The 18219-nt window shown below is 41.5% G+C and overlaps 1 protein-coding gene across 1 annotated transcript in view; it reads left to right on the top strand.

Moving 5' to 3' along the window:
- Nucleotides 1-3909: 3909 nt before the first annotated feature.
- The window catches only part of LOC115799160 (anosmin-1), a 37024-nt gene continuing 22714 nt past the window's right edge, over nucleotides 3910-18219 (top strand). The window contains 2 exon segments of the mRNA XM_075074459.1: nucleotides 3910-4263; nucleotides 7892-7951. Of these exon segments, the coding sequence (XP_074930560.1) occupies nucleotides 4078-4263; nucleotides 7892-7951 (246 nt within the window). The 5' untranslated portion in view covers nucleotides 3910-4077.

Raw genomic sequence — 18219 nt, 5'->3', positions numbered from 1 at the left:
ATGCTTCAGCGAGCTCGGGTTATCGTCTGACTGTGTTTCACTGTTTAACATTTATGTGCATTAATAAATAATGTCTGTTGAACAGAAACAAAAAGGCTAAATTAGCAGATGGGTTGCCAGATAGGAACTTTAATAATGGGGTAAAGGGTGCTGTGTAAGACATTATTTTTAAACGTCCCAGAAGTAGAGATGATAAATGGAGTAGTTCCTATACAGTGCTTTTCTACTCTAACTTAGCACTCAAAGTGCCTATACAACATGTTTACATTCACACCCATTCATACAAACATGTGTAACTAAGCTATATGCTTACTGTCTAACACTCACACACATTCAACAACAACTTGGGGTTCAGTATCTTGCCCAAGGATACTTTGGCAAGCAGCCCAGAGCAGCCAGGAATCAAACCGCCAACCTCTTTGTAGGTGACCTGTTCTACCTCTACCTCCTGAGCCACAGCCAGCACTGGTGAGTAAAGGTCAGAGCACATGACTGGAATTATTTTCATTCTCCATGACTCCACCAGCATCAGGGCCTAAAGTATGGCTCCCCAGTGGGAACACATGATTCACAGGGCTCTGTCCGCATGGACGTACTGGATCGCAGCCTCTATCAAATGCCTGCTAATTCCTGTTGTCTTCCCTAACTGAAGGGAATATAGCCCCAGCACACTGGCATAAACAAATGCACACACAATGAGTCCATTACAGCGTCATAGTATGCTGCTTTTATTTGTGAGTAAGTCAAAGCCCTCACGGGAGGCTCAGAGGGATTTTCTCCATCCTGTTGTGGGTGGACCACCAGAGCATCAGCAGCTCCCTGCTTATGTGGAGAAACCCACTTCATTAACACCATATTCTAGGACTATCCCTGGCAGATGCTAAACAAATCAGAAAACACTTCAGAGGCTTGCTCATAGGCTCCATGTCAGTTTCTCCAGTGAGTACACTGAGGAGCCAGTCTGTTAATCAAAACTGAGCATCTCATCGCCTTTTGGTCTGAATGTATATGCAGAGGTGTAATGATCCTGCTCTGCCTCTCTTTTTTAACCTGTGAGAGGTAAGAAGGCTCATTAGGTCAAAGAGAGTACTATAAACCCTGAGCGTGAGCAGCGAGGTATGAGTGACTGTTTGGAAAGCTAGTGCTGCTGAGAAAAAAAGCCCTCATTAACCCTGCAGGATGCTCCAGCACTGCAGGGGGGGGGGGGGGGGGCTTACAGCAGGCATGAGAGAACTGACAATCCAAGGAGGATCTCTTCAGAATTTCCAAAACGTCATGTTTTCTCCTGTCCTTGGGCAAGGAAACCAGCAGTGAACTGCCTACTTATGAGAGATATGCTTGTGGTTACTTTAATAGAGGAGTCTATAAAAATGCTGTTTGCAGCTACCGATAAACATAACAGCTGGGATTCCCTGAAAAATGCATTGCCTGCTATGCCCTGGTCACACTGAGGGGAAAGCTCTCTCATCCTTGGAAAAAATGTCTCCAGCGTGTAAAATCACAGATTCAGGAACGTAAATGTTTCCTCTGCTTTAATAGAGTGGCAAGAGGTGTTTTTAACTCGTGCTACTACGTCTGGCAAAATGTAAGTATTGGAATGATGTGGTAAGAGGAGCAGACCCAGGGGAAATCTGGCAACAAGTGGCACACATGCTGTGAAACGCTGTGCAGCCTGGCTATGAGGAGTGGACTGACAGAGGCACGAGTCTCTTCATTCACTCACTACTCACAATGCCTGCCAAGGAGACCAAAGTAGACTAAAACATTTACTTCATTAAAAATTGTATGAAATAAAGGTGGAACTTACATGAAACACTCCTCTGAAAGGAAAATATGTGGACATGCACTGAGAATAGGGGACGGTGGTGAGGTGGTTAGCACCCTTGCTTCAGATCTAGTCTCTGGGGTTCTCTGGGGTTTCTCCCACCGTCCAATAACACGAGTGGGCTTGGGTTAGCTGGTCGTTCTGAACACACTGTAGGTGGATTGTGTGTGTGTCTTTATATGTTAGCCCTGCAGCAGAGTGGAAGTAACCTTTGCAGCAGCAGAGATGAATCGGTTTTTGCCCGGCTGAGCCTGCAGCTGCAGCTCTGTGTAGCTGATCCACAACAAGAACCAGCTGACTGGATACAGGTGAGCTACAGAAAATACAGGTGTGTGTTTGTGTTGGTTAGACTTTCATTACAACATTTTCCTTCATCCTGTTCCTTGTGAAGATTCGAGTGTGTCCATTCAGTCTGCATGTGTTTTGTGGACTCGAAGAAAGTATTGGACAGTTTATGGCCATTTACAACACTAACCATTTAACCACGTGCCATCCATGGTGGCGCAAGAGTTGCTGGTTAAAAACCCCGGCTCTGGGGCCTATCTGTATGGAATTTCCATGCTCTCTCTATCTCTGTGTGGGTCTCTGGTTTTCCCCACAGTCCAAAGACATCCATGGTTTTTCCATGAAGAATAACTGACTGATTACTGATCCTGGGTCAGAATCAGGAACAGCCCATGAAGTGGTCATTATTACTGCCACCACAGAGGCTCTGCTTTTGGTTTGTGTGTGTGTGTCACTCTCTCTGCAAACATGACAGCTGGAAAAGTTTGAATGAACTGTGGTAAATCTTTGTAGGGGTGCAGAGTGGGGTTATTATTCAAACTGACCTTACATCCACCAGAGTCTTCAAGGTCAGCTCAATGATTTATTGGCTGAAAATTGACAAAAATCCTTATAAGCTGGAAGCTATGATTCTTACAAATATGGTGTGTACATACTTAGAAAGTACTATTTAAAATAAGATAAAATGTCACATTTGACCTCTGACCTCTCCTTTAAGGCCAACGATGATGCTAAATAGAGCTACTTAAAGCCCTGTTTCTTTCTGCCATTCTTTGTATTGACATCATCTACACGGATCAGACATCACTCACAGGTGAAGTGATTAACACTAAGTATCTCTCCATCATGGATCCTGTTAGTGGATGGATACATCAGGATATATCAGGGAGCAAGGGAACATTTTGTCCTCTAAGTTGGTGTTAGGAGCAGGAAAATGGGCAGCGTGACACCTTCAGGGCTCTAGTCCCTGGATGGGTCAGGGCAGCACAGGGGGACCAACACAATATTAGGCAGGTGGTCAAATAAGATCAATTATCATAAAATGTCTTTTATCTTTAAAACGATGCTTAAAGTTCTGGTGCCTTTGTTTCATTATGACTTTGTTATGTACATCACAGTAACAGGTTATAACCATTCAAACACATAACAATGTGAATACATGTACAATGGTCCCCTTTTTTTCAAACAAAATAAACTTGTGATCATAAACTCTTTTCACTTGATATTTATCAGGAAGCATTTAAACTTATTTTACAAACAATGAAACCTCTCTCAGCGATATTAAAATAACAAAGTGAATATATACCAAATACAATAATATTTTCTTCAAAGTAAATGCCGCTCAGAGTGAGCTGCCTCGGAGGACGTTTGCGCTCTCGGAGTGCTTCTTCTTCACAGACGTTCAACATCATCGTGGCCAAATGATCTATCTATCTATCTATCTATCTATCTATCTATCTATCTATCTATCTATCTATCTATCTATCTATCTATCTATCTATCTATCTATCTATCTATCTATCTATCTATCTATCTATCTATCTATCTATCTATCTATCTATCTATCTATCACTGCTGTCTGCAGTCTACAGCGGCTCATTACAGCTAATTAGTCATTATGTGACTGCTCGTCGTATCATCTTATCGTTTTTACCTTATTACAGTATAAAGCGCCTTGAGGCCGCTGAAGTTGTGACATAAATGAAATGGATTTGAATTTTGGCTTCATCTGATGGTTTCCATTGCTGAGCCAACACTGCTGGAACTGACAGGCTGTGCGTACAGTGAACAACTCCGCCGACAGGAACAAAACAAAGGCTCTGAGCATCCTGACCCTGACCGCGTACGCCTAGATCTTATAGCTCCACCCTTGGCTATATAATGGCTAGTTAAGCTGGGCTTTCCTCAGATTACTCCACACAGCATCTCGTTGTTTCACAGTCCCACCCGCGGACAAGGGAACGGAGATGCTGACCACAAAGAGCAGCGTGAGGACGAGCCTGTGGATTATTTTCCTCTGTAGCTCAGGTGTGTGTACCAGGAGGCAGCGCGCCGATGCTGACGAGTCCTCGTCGGAGGCTGTTTCCAGGGCCAGGTGTGCGTCGCGATGCCTCAGCTTGCACAGCGTAGCGGCGCTCTCCACACCTCTGCAGGTTAGGACACACCGGAGCGCATGGGCGTTGAAATGCTGCGATGAAGTTGTTCATACATAAGGTTCAGTGTTCCCAGACTTAACCTTTACTGCTTCCCACCAAACTCCTCATTTTCATGCATTTCACTGGGACTTATTTTTTAAAAACATTATCAGCAAATGTTGGCTTTCATTAGTCTGTAAGAAAAATATTAACCTGAGCCTGCTGGAGTTATGAAAATCAGTCCCAAAGAGCAGGATATCTGCATAACTTTCTATCTAATGTTATTAAATGAACTTTTAAGTGACTATTAATATTAACTCCCATAGACAAACAAGTATGTGGTCAGAGCTGGGCAGCTTGGCTGTATTAAGTGAAACACAGTGATGTAAAGTCATTTTTGCACTACAATATGTGGTCATAGGATTCTGGTGAGTGACTGAGTCAAAATCAATGCTAATTTTAATCTAAATATCCTAAATGCTAACACTGTCATTAAACACAGTGATGTCATGGAGGTAACAGCTCATCTATCTGTCATGTTTAATACAGAACTGGACCATAAGCCTTATTATACTGATTATTCAAACAGTCTTCTTCTGTCAGTAACACACACACACACACACACACACACACACACACACACACACACACACACACACACACACACACACACACACACACACACACACACACACACACACACAGCCAGTGCTTGAGGCTTTAGTGCGATGGGGGAAGCCTGCCTGTACAGTCACTTAGACCAATGACGACTGCACAGAGTGATGGTCCAGTCCATCATGAACGCCTGCTGTGGCGCTGTCCTCTTGCTTGTAACATGCCAAGAAGCAGACCACTGTAGATCCAAGTCTTCACAGCTGCGCTTCACACATGCATCACTGATACATCCCTTGGCATTCCTGGTCGTACAGTACCCAGCATTCCCAGTGATGTCAATTCATTAACCACTGAAGTGTGAAACATGCTCACGCTGACCTTGTGAAACGGCATGAAATGAGTGTGACCAAGTCACACCATGATTGTTAGAAACCCTGTGGCCTTGTGACTAATAGGGCAAAGTCAGTGTAAATGTCAGTCACTTAGAGCTGACATACACAAAGAGCTTTGAAGTTAGAAAGCAACAATCATGGCTGATTTGTTTAGGCCTGCACTGTTTTAATCTATACTATCATAGTTATACGTCCACACTCTGGCTGTCCACTGGCTCCATTCCTCATAAAGCTCCTGTAAAAGTCACAGTTAAAAGCAGTACAGTATATGTTTCATGTCAATTCACTCTGCATATTATTAGATACAGCCTAATCCAATCTAATCCATCAGCTTCTGCAATGATTTCGCCCTTCAAAAGATCAGAAACTGTCAGTTCTTTTTAGCTGTCAGGAGGGTGGTAGTTTTATTGGTAATTTTCATAATTTGCAAAATCATCTAAATGTGGGTAGGCTGTAACCTCTAAAGACAAACCACACAGTGCTTGTCCAGCCCTATAACAGAGTGCTGGAAGGTGTCTGAGCTGGTTTTAATAGGTAAAGATTAATGGTCTAGCCTTGTTCTAGCTGTGTAATAACTATGTAATAACTGTGTTATAACTGAATTATAGTGTTGTCATATTTGAGTTGAATTTGGGCTGTAAATGTGCAAACTAATCCCCTACTATAAAGGAAAAGGGACATAATAGGAGTCTTAGACTGGGGAAGAGCTTGAAGGCTCTTCTTTCTCCCAGCTCTGTCCCCTCACTGCCACATTATTCACCACAAAGGCTTTGTAGGTGGGGCCCACCCAAAGTTCCTGTGCTTTCTTTTGGATCACCACAGCGCAGGAGGGGTAAAAAAGTATGGCGCTATATAAAAATAATAAATATAATGTATCACTAGGTCATACATGGTTCCTCTATGGATAACTTCCTCCTGCATAACATTTATTGGGTCTTTATGTGAGACCAACATAAAGTAGCACGTATTTGTGACATGGACGAAAATTATACACAGTATTAGGAATTTTTTACAAATAAAAATCTGAAAAGTGAGGCATGCATTTGTTACCCTGATACCCCTGAATAAAACCCAGTGAAACCAGATGCTTTCACAAGTCACCTAATTAGTACAGAGAGTCCACCTGTGTGTACTTTAATCTCAGTCCTAATCCAGCTGTTCTTTGTCAGAGAACATCAGTGAACAAAGGTCAGGGAGAGAGTTTAAAGTTAAGGTCAGGTTACACAAACACGCCCCAAACTTTGAGCGTGTCATGGAGCGCTGTCCAAACCCGGAGCGAGAACATTTACATTTTTGATTGTAATGTGACAAAATGTGTTCAAATGGCATGAATCCTTTTTCAGTGCACTGCATTCCCATTTATTCCACAATTCCTGTGATTCTACGCAAGGACTCCTTTTAGGAAATTGCTGCTCGGTCACTTAAGATATCCCTACCAGTTTTTAGATGTTATTACTATTACTAACAATTGAACTGGTGCTTGACATAGTTCAGGGAAAAAGAATGACCTTTCCTTTAATAAAACCAACCCCAGAGAGGACAGCTTGTCTCAGCTCTCCATCATTTATGCTCCATTTATTTATTGACAGAGCAAATGTCAGTGTTTGACAGGCAGCGTGATGTTTCAGTCTCAGTGTTTGCTTCCAATATTTTACTAGCTGTGAAATGAAAAAAGAAAACACAAAAACAAAGAAACAATTCTTATTTACTGTCATTTTATTCACCAAACCTCAGCGGCCCACCCATCACCAGCTCTGACTCCCAAAGAGCAAGAGACTGTCAGCATTGATGTGCAGACTGCATAAAAAATGGATGCAGTCACCATGATATTACTTACCAGTGACGTCCTGTCTTGAGGCTTCGAGCTGAGCACTTTGGATGTCACCATCTTTGTGTTTTATAAAGGTTTTGTAGGTAGAGTTGAATTCGGGTTGCACTGTGATTGCTCTGAGAATGAGACGACTGACAGTCTGTTCTGTTCCTGCTGGAAAATGAATTCAGACTAGACAGGGATGCATGGATGTGACATCCTTTCAGCTTGTTAGTCTCCTAAAGGACTAAAACAATCAGGGTAACAAGTCTTACAGATCCCGTGGAGAGAAGCTGCTCCTACAACTGCAACATTTTTGCATGTGTGAATCTTGGTGAAAAGGCTGCGGAGTGAACTGCTGAATACTTATCAGTGTAGTGAATGTTCCTAAAAAAAGACTGCTACCAGCCACAGACAGGAAGCTGTTTAGTCTTTTAGAATAATGCCACTATTACCCGTCAACGTGGGCAACCAGGCAATCAGACGTGTGAGTGAAGAAATGCAGCCCTGACCAGAATAATCGAGGATGTAGGCAGTACCTGTTTAATCGTGCGTCCACAGAGCTGTGAGGACTGCATGCATCATTTCAATGAACACAGTTAGCAGTAGACTGTTCTGGTGTGCTTATGCAACACTGTAACAGTCTTCAGACACCTGTTTGCTTCTAAAATCACCTGAAAAACAAACCTTCACTGTTACACACGTGTGTGTGTGTGTGTGTGTGAACTCTGGTCCTCTGTAATTTCTAATGTGCTTATCTGTGCTTAATTCAGTTAGACTCACTAATTTATACATGTTTGTATTTATCTCTTTGTCTCCCTCACTTCAGTCTCCTCTTCAGAATAATGGATCCCTGGGCTGGTGTCATACTCATAAACAGTGTGCAAAGGTAGGCAACTGTGGTTCCCATTCTTTAAAAACTACTTCCTTCTGATTTTCATTCATCACACAAACCTGAGACTGTGGGTTTTTCCATGGAATATAACAGTGCCTGTGGGTGGACTAGTTCTTATTTAACACTTTTCTACTCTAGCTGAGCACTCAAAGGGATTTATACATGTTTGCATTTACACAAGCACTGTTTCCTATATCAAAGTGCTTTCTATCTAACATTCATACTCTGACAGTTGCATCAGAGAGCAACTTGGGGTTCAGTATCCTGCCCGAGGATACTTTGGCATGCAGACTGGAGCAGCCAGGAATTGAACTACCACAATTCCAGTCAGTAGATGACCTGCTCTACCTCCTGAGCCACAGCCACCCCAAGTGCTGCAGTGGTTAGCACTATCACCTCACAGGAAGCGGAGCCTGGGTTCAAAACTCCTGGTTAGCCGGGGCTTGTCTGTGTGGAGTTTGCATGCTCTTCCTCTCACTGTGTGGGGAACCCACAACTGGTACATGCACAGGTTAACTGGTGAGTCTGAGTTGACCGTAGGTGTGGATGTGGCCTTGAGATGACTTTTTGGCGCTATATATCAAATTGAATTGAATGTAAGATATTTGAATAATTTGATGCAACTTGTAGATTGACATATTTTATAATTAAAAATAATATATTCTTAACATACATGATGTCATATCAGCACAGTATGACAGCAGTATTAGGACAAATTTAGACACTGAATCATTCATGAATGTACTCATTATTCATTCTAACTAATGAGCACTTTTAACCAAAACATTTGAAATATATTTTGAAGTAGACATTTTGGTACTTTACATACTTTTGTTAGGATGTAAATACTTCCACTACTGTGCAGTTTTGAATGCAAAACCATTTTCCTCTTCTTGCGTGCCTGTTCACATAAAGCCATAAAACCGTGTATATTAGTCTGCAAATAGCCGGAAAATTGTGACCAACATCTCCTAAGCCACTTTTCAATGCCATATTTATTTCTAATAGAATTTTTTTATTTCCCATGAGCCTCCCTGATTTGGTCTCTCCTATGCCATCACATTTTGAAAAATCCCAGACTTGCCTCTGAGCACAATCTATGAATTTATATCAAGTTTATTCCCCCTTGTTTTGTTGTGTAAAACAAAAGATGTTGAATAAAATGTAAATACATTATGGCACCCAGGATGTGACAGAATTATTGCTGCACAGTCTGCTGCATATACACTTTTACATCATGGATCAGAATTGAAGTGCTTCTGTTAGCTGTTCAGTGTAAAAATAGGAAGTCACGTGGGACTGCTAGTGTTCGTCAGTGTAATAAATCACTCTTCATCGTTCTCTTTTGTGTGTGTGCAGCTTTATGTGTGTGTGTGTGTGTGTGTGTGTGTGTGTGTGTGTGTGTGCTTGCTGCTTGCCTTTGCAGTAATAAATCAGCCCACATGCAAACCGACAGCGTGCTCTGTGCACAGGTGTACATCTGTAGGTACTGATGCATGCTGGTGTATTATAGTAGTTATTATCCATTTCCTAACTCTGCCATTCATCACCAGTTTTGGCTCTTTATTCGATGGCATCCTATACATCACAGCAGTTTTCCTGCTAATACATCAACAGTCATGAAAGAGGCAGACAGTAATAGATGGAGGATATTCTCTGTTTGATGCTATGGTAATCTAAAAATTTGCCATGGTATCGTTCACAGCGTGATGCTCAGACTCAGATAGTTCTGGTGTTTTCAGATACAGTCGTGAAAAAGAAAGTGCAGTCTGTGCAGTCCTGTGAAGTATGTCCCATCATTCAGCAGCTGGCAGAAACACTTTTAGCAGCAGTTACTTTAAGTAATCATTTCCTTTATGACTTATCGGTATCTGACATTGGTGTGGAGGAATTTTGGCCTGCTCGTCTTTGCAACATTGTTTCAGTTCATTGACGTTTGTGGATTTATGCACAGTCCTCTCAGGGTCCTGCCTCAGTATTTCAGACATGTTGAGGTCTGGACTTTGGGCCACTGATTCTTTTCTTTTTCAGGGATTCTGTTCATTGTCCTGCTACTGCAAAATAAGCACAAATCATCAGCCCTCCACCACCGTGGTGACAGGTGTTCGTGCTCATATGCTGCTTTTGGTTCTCACCAAACATGCCACTGTGCATTATGGCCTCTGTGGTCTCATTTGTCCAAAGGACATTGTTCTACAAGTCCCATGCTGTGCTGCCATGTTCTTTTCAATTTCAATTTCAGGCTTTTTATATATGAACAATTCACAACAGTAATCTTAAAGCATTTTGCACTGTAAGGTAAAGACCTACCGTAATGGAGAAAATCCAACAATCAAGCGACCCCTTATGAGCAAGTACTTTACTACACTGGGAAGGAAAAAATTTCCTGCACAACCAGGCTCAGGAAGGGGCAGTCATCTACTCTGATGGGTTGGAGGTGAGAGAATGAGTGGAGTAGAAGTCCTACAACAACCTACTGTAGGCCTATAGCAGCATAACTAAGGGAGGGTTCAGGGTCACCTGATCCAGCCCTAACTATAAGCTTTATCATAAAGGAAAGTTTTAAGCCTAATCTTAAAAATAGAGAGGGTGTCTGTCTCCTGAATCCAAGCTGGGAGCTGGTTCCACAGAAGAGGCGTCTGAAAGCTGAAGGCTCTGCCTCCCATTCTCCTCTTAAGTATCCTAGGAACCACAAGTAAGCCAGCAGTCTGAGAGAGAAGTGCTCTATTGGGGTGATATGGTACTATGAGGTCTTTGAGATAAGATGGTGCCTGATTATTCAAGACCTTGTATGTGAGGAGAAGGATTTTAAATTCTATTCTAGATTTAACAGGGAGCCAATGAAGAGAAGCCAATATGGGAGAAATCTGCTCTCTCTTTCTAGTCCCTGTCAGTACTCTAGCTGCAGCATTTTGGATCAGCTGAAGGCTTTTCAGGGAGCTTTTAGGACAGCCTGATAATAATGAATTACAATAGTCCAGCCTAGAAGTAATAAATGCATGGATGAGCTTTTCAGCATCACTCTGAGAAAGGATGTTTCTAATTTTAGAAATATTTTGCAAATGCAAAAAAGCGGTCCTACATATTTGTTTAATATGTGCATTGAAGGACATATCCTGGTCAAAAATGACTCCAAGATTTCTCACAGTGTTACTGGAGGCCCAAGTAATGCCATCCAGAGTAAGTATCTGGTTAGACACCATGTTTCTAAGATTTGTGGGGCCGAGAACAAGAATTTCAGTTTTATCTGAATTTAGAATCAGAGGTCATCCAGGCCTTAATGTCTTTAAGACATTCCTGCAGTTTAACTAATTGATGTGTGTCATCTGGCTTCATTGGTAGGTAAAGCTGAGTATCATCTGCATAACAATGAAAATTGATGCAGTGCTTTCTAATAATACTGCCTAAGGGAAGCATGTATAATGTAAATAAAATTGGTCCTAGCACAGAACCCTGTGGAACTCCATAATTAACCTTAGTGTGTGAAGAAGACTCCACATTTACATGAACAAATTGGAGTCTATTAGTTGCAGCACAGTGCCTTTAATACCATTTGCATTAAAGTATGTATTACATTTATTCCCCACTGCTGTGTAATGCATTACTGTAAATTTAAATATTACTAAGAGATGATCATAGAAAGGAGGGTTTTCAGAGAATACTGTTAAATGGTCAGTTTCTATGTCTTCAAGAAACTTTAAAGAAGTCCAGCTGCCTTTTTTTCAAGCTTCAGAGATGACCATGACCTGGTAGACTGAGAACCTACACTGACATTCAGTTTCTACGCAGTATGTCAGAACAAGGTCCAGGGTGTGATCAAAATGGTGGGTGGACTCATTTACATTACAAGATAGCTTAATCTGAACAGGCCAAACATTGCAAATTTTAGGCTGAAACATTTCTACAGTACATGATCTATGGATCTGCCATGTACCCATGTTCATTTTGCACATTACACACTACATACAAGCATCTACTTTTAACAGTTTCTCACTGAATGCCCATAAATGTTTTAATAGAAACTAAAACAGGTCAAATTGATATATCTTTCTATGGTTTAAGCAGACTTAAAAGGATAAGCAGATTTTGGTTGGTGTGGCCTCAAGTTCAGTGACCACACCCTCTGACTTTGAGGACCTTCTTTAAAAAAAAAAAGAAAAAAAAAATCTGTTTAGGGTACCCATAATTCTTTGTGATGTTTTGTAAAACCCATCCAATAAAGACATGAGTGGGATCTGTAAGAAGATGTGAGATAATGTCCTCCTCAGTAACAAAATCAATGAGTGGAGTGAATCCAGTTGGTGCTGCAGCAGATTTTATTTTTGCCAGTTGCAGCGATAACCCATATGGCCTATCAATTGTAATTGTCAAAATCATGGGATCTTCAGTCAGATTCTAGATAATCAGGTACTTTAATGCTCAGGCCTCCCAAAAAGTGGGCGTCGCCCATTCAGCACAGAAGGTGTTAATCTGAAAATGAGGGTTAACATTTCCTTTTCCAATCACCTACCACCATTATCCTGTAATATAATCAGATTTGGAGACGGTGATTTCCCAAGTGCTGCTGATTTCATGCAGTTCTTATCTGGAGCCACTCTTAACATGCTAAGTGAGGCTTGTAGAGTCTGAGATGGAGCTCTGGGTTTTTGGTTTTCTCTGAGCATTGTACGCTCTGACCTTGATGGGAATTTGCTTGGATGTCCACTCCTGGGAAGACTGCCTTGAATGTTTTCCACTCATAAATAATATTTCTCACTGCAGAACGACAGACTTTGTTTGGAAATGACCTTATAATCCTTGCCAGATTGGTGGGCATCAACAATTACTTGTCTATCACTGCTAATGGCTCTCTTCCGTGTGGTAACACACACCTGAATGCTTTTATAGAGGTGCTAACACTTGCTGATGATCACTTAATAAAGTGCATCCCCTGGCTTCTACTTACCCTCTTAATTACTACAGCAGCAGTAAGGATGTACTTGGTTTTCACAGGTCTATAGAATTCTGTGACTGTACACTGTAAAAAACAATCCATAAACACAGTACAATGTACTGTATAAATGTGTTCTTGTTCACAGACGCCTCAGTACACAGCAGAGGAACCGCTGAGACAATCGCTCTGAGAGTTAGAGGCGGTAGAGAAAAATCCAGGACTGCCACACTGATCACTCGTAAATATGATCTGATCTTCGTGTCATGATTCTCGACAAACACAACTCCACTAAACCAAAAGCTTTGTTCACATCTTTATTCAGCACTTACAGAGAAGACTCAGTGAAACTTGAATGGAGCCACTCGGAGCACCGACTGTATCAGCTACAACAGCTGTTAGACATGCCCTGTAGCTCCTCACTCAGTGACAGGGAGGAAAGTAGGACCATTTCCCCTCAAAGCGTTTTCACTTCATTTCTGGGATGACTTGATTGATACGTCCTCTTCAGGTCATGGCACAACATCTGACTTGGGTTAAGATCAGGACCCTAACACATCCCAAATTTTATTCTTCTTGAAGCATTCTGTTGAAAAATTACTTACACGCTTCAGGTCTTTGTCTTATTACATCACACAAGCTCTCCTAAGCTTAAGAAACATTATATGATATTTCAGGAACACTTGCATGGGTCCTTTTAGAATATGATTACTTAGTTGTTCAAAGTTGTAATCAAACAGTACAGATAGAAAGAAGTTTATATTATAAACTGTAAGAATATCATGCCATAAGGGTCTCTCCTTTAGGGCGTTCATTAATAATTGTTAGATAAGATGCTTATAGACAAACAGCTCTTTAATTATTAACCACTTTGAAAAGCTCAGACATCTTCTGAGTGATAGCCTTGGATATGTTATATTCTCTGTATTACTTAAATATTATTCATGTCTTGTTCAGACTCGTGCATTTGACTAATATGACAGTCCCAGTTTCAAGATACCCCTGCCCAGCTCTTAATCTCAGAGAGGTCTGATGATAAGCTTGCTGATCCTTGTTGCTGTGAGACAGCCTATCACGTTGGCTTGTGATCATTTGGCCCCATGTCATCCTCATGGGCCCTGGTGGTAATGAGTGCTTGTTAATCCTTCTGTCACTATTTCCTCCAGGCACATAGCCATTTGCAAGTGCCAGAGTTGATTAACAAGACACTCCCACACAGTCCGGTTCGATTCAGCTCTTAAAAAGGGCTTAAGATGGCACTGCAGCATTGGAACAATGAGGGAGCATCGTACTCGTGCGCTGACGCTGGTGTCCGAGCTCGTAACATAGACAACTGGCATCGAGTGCAGCGTAGTGACCTTCTTCCAGGAGCACTTGGCAGTAATTAGTATACTTCAGTATTCCCAACAGCTTTGTTGTGATGTTTGACTAAGAGCCAAACAACACTCAAACTCACATTTTCAGGCAAATAAAGTACTTGGGAAATAATTTGCTTTTACTTTGTTTATTGGGAAAAGCTGAGGTTTGGCTGTGGATGTTCACAGATCTGGAAAACTTTCACAGACAATGGCAGTTGTTGAAACGGGAAGCAAGACGTAAACACAAGGCCTATTTCCTCTCTGAGGGGTTTGTCTGGGCACGGATTCAAACAGTGTCAAGAACCAAAAGAGCAGTTTTTACTCGGTCAGCAGCGAAGATGTCTGCTCCATTATCTCTGTTTGGTCACGGAGGGACAGAGGACATCCACTGACAACACTACAAGGACACACACAACAGCACAGCAGCACAGTAATATTTCCATTACTTCAGAGGACATTAGGCTGACTTACATTAATCTCTTGGACACTTACCCTGACCATAGCTACTACTCACCTTACCCCAACCCCAACCAACCCATACCCAGACCTAACCTAACTTTAAATGTTATTGTAGGGTCTTTACCTTATAATATAAAGCACCCTGAGGCGACTGCTGTTGTGATTTGGTGCTATAAATAAAACTAAATTGAATTGAACCTTAATCTAACCTTAAACCCAATCTGCACCCTGAGCTGTAATGACTGGTATTGTGTAGACTCGGTTAATGAGGCAGGTCCACACACACACACACACACACACACACACACACACACACACACACACACACACACACACACACACACACACACACACACACACACACACACACACACACACACACAGCTTTGCACTGTTGCTAATTAAGAGCAGCAACACTTCAGTAAGAAATATCTTCAGTTGTGAAGTTCGTACTTTCTCAGATTTCTCAGCTATAACTCAAAGTTCCCCCAAGGCCACTTCATCTTCAGTATAGTGAAATGAAATGCTTGATTTAAGCTTGAAATGGGGCAGAAAACTCACTGACGCTGAGGTACAAAGGGAATGGCACGAGAGTAGGAATGTCAGTCTGCATTAGTGGAAGCCCAAAGAGAGGAGATGGGAGATGGCAGGACTGGAACAGGGCTATCAGACACTCTCCGCTGCGTAGCGAGACAATGTGTACTCCATGCGCACTCTGTAGTCAGTTCCACAGCAACTTTTTCTTCCCCTTGTCTTCCTGTACCTTTCTTTGTACACATCGCTGGCTCTGAAGTTTGTCTCTGATTGCAGGAAGTTGGCATAACAAAAGCCACTGGTGCAACATGTAGACAGTGTTACAGTTTAACCTGGAATAATTACGATTATCACAAAGAATATGTGTGAAATGTATTCACACACAAAAAGTAGTAAAACAAACCTGCAGTCTGGTATCAGCAGCAGCATGACTGAAATAAGTCACCATTAGATATTTTTTTGGAGAGGACATTACTGACTTATCTCCTTTAGCACTGTAGCATTTTTCATTCTCCTCTATTTCTAAATACAGACTGAGTCATGTTTGTCAAAACTAATCTGCACAGTCTTTACTCAAAAAGAAAACTCTTTTCATCTTGCATTTTACCTTCATAACTCTGGACATCAGTTTTATTGACATTTTCTCACCTATATTGATGAAAAGATGCAGAATTGTGACAACAGTGCAAAAGTGCTGGTGCCTCAGTGTGGGGCCCATTCAAATAAATACAAATATACCTCAAATACATTTTGCAGCTCTCCCTTGGTGGCCCTGCAGCAGTTAGTTAAGTTAGTGTCATATTAACACATGGGGAGTGAAAAGAGGTGAGCAGGGAAGGCTGACAGCCTATAGCAGCATAACTAAGGGATGGTTCAGGGTCACCTGATCCAGCCCTAACTATAAGCTTGATCATAAAGGAAAGTTTTAAGCCTAATCTTAAAAATAGAGAGGGTGTCTGTCTCCTGAATCCAAGCTGGGAGCTGGTTCCACAGAAGAGGGGCCTGAAAGCTGAAGGCTCTGCCTCCCATTCTACTCTTAAGTATCCGAGGAACCACAAGTAAGCCAGCAGTCTGAGAGCGAAGTGCTCTGTTGGGGTGATATGGTACTATGAGGTCTTTAAGATAAGATGGGGCCTGATTATTCAAGACCTTGTATGTGAGGAGAAGAATTTTAAATCCTATTCTAGATTTAACAGGGAGCCAATGAAGAGAAGCCAATATGGGAGAAATCTGCTCTCTCTTTCTAGTCCCTGTCAGTACTCTAGCTGCAGCATTTTGGATCAGCTGAAGGCTTTTCAGGGAGCTTTTAGGACAGCCTGATAATAATGAATTACAATAGTCCAGCCTAGAAGTAATAAAGGCATGAATGAGCTTTTCAGCATCACTCTGAGAAAGGATGTTTCTAATTTTAGAAATATTGCACAAATGCAAAAAAGCGGTCCTACATATTTGTTAAATATGTGCATTGAAGGACATATCCTGGTCAAAAATGACTCCAAGATTTCTCACAGTGTTACTGGAGGCCAAAGTAATGCCATCCAGAGTAAGTATCTGGTTAGACACCATGTTTCTAAGATTTGTGGGCCGAGTACAAGAATTTCAGTTTGATCTGAATTTAGAAGCAGGAAATTAGAGGTCATCCAGGCCTTAATGTCTTTAAGACATTCCTGCAGTTTAACTAATTGATGTGTGGGTAGGATAAAGCTGAGTATTATCATTAATAAAGACAGGTTGATCATATCTAAGACTGAAGCATTAATTAATGGTAGGACTTGTCTGAGCAGTCTTGTAGGATTGGGGTCTGTTAGGCAGACTGATGGTTTGGAGGGAGTGACTATTGAAGTTAACTTGGAAAGATTGATCAGAGAGAAAGTGTTATTAAAGTTACTGTCCTTAATCATAAGTCTTTGGGGTGGGTGCGATTATTTTCCTCTAAAAATGTTAAAATTTAATTTGTGAAGAAATCATTACAAGTCAAAGTTTAACAGCTCAGCAGAGCTCTGACTCTTGCTCCTGTTTTCTTCTATTGGTGATGAACAGTAAGATAGTAAGCATTTTTATTTAGTGATAAACAAAGATCTCCTAAATGAGTGAACTAGTCCCTCCCCAGCATACGAGCTGCCTGCTAAGCATTTGGAGTGCTCCTCTAACTTTCAGATGACTTGTCATACCCTTGTGAGGGTGTTGTACTTTCCACTGTTCCCCACTGTTTCTCACTACAGCATGAAATTAGAATTAGTACACTTGTTCCCCTGGGCTCCTTCTGCTTACTGGTGCAGGATCTGGCTTCACCGTATAGAGGACCACACTGTTAAGCCCTGACATGCTCTAGAAACCCCCTGAGAATGCAGGCCAACATTCATTCCCTCACTTTTAGGTGTCTGCTTACATAAGGCTGAGTGCCAGCGCTCTCACATTATATTTACACTGTCTTCTATATTGATTAGACTCAAAATGAGATACGAAGGTGAAGCATTAAACAGTTTAACACATTATTCAAGCTTTTCCTTCCTGCTAAGAAGAATCCCAGAATCTGAGTGACATGTTTCACTTCAGGAATTATTACAATATTGAGTTATAAAGGCTGGACATGCATAAAATCAACTGTTTGGCAATACTTGCTTTTTCTTTTAAATCATGAGGATTTAATAATGAGTAAGAATTTACATGTCATCACACTGATTAAAGTTTCTGGACTTAAATATTTCCTTATTCTAGGAAAAAAGAAATATGACTGATGACAGATGACCCCCCCCCCCTCCCTGAGCCTGGTTCTGATGGAGGTTTCTTCCTGTTAAAGGGAGTTTTTCCTTCCCACTGTCACCAAGTGCTGCTCATAGGGGGTCGTTTTGACTGTTGGGGGTTCTTTCCAATAGTTCAGGGTTGTTACCTTACAATATAAAGTATCTTAAGGTGAGTGCTGTTGAGAATTGGTGCTATAAAAATAAATCTGAATTGAGCTGAACTGGATTAAATGGTTG

This window comes from Archocentrus centrarchus, chromosome 2 (assembly GCF_007364275.1).
Source record: "Archocentrus centrarchus isolate MPI-CPG fArcCen1 chromosome 2, fArcCen1, whole genome shotgun sequence".
Lineage (NCBI taxonomy): Eukaryota > Metazoa > Chordata > Actinopteri > Cichliformes > Cichlidae > Archocentrus > Archocentrus centrarchus.
This window is presented reverse-complemented; position numbering and strand designations above follow the sequence as displayed.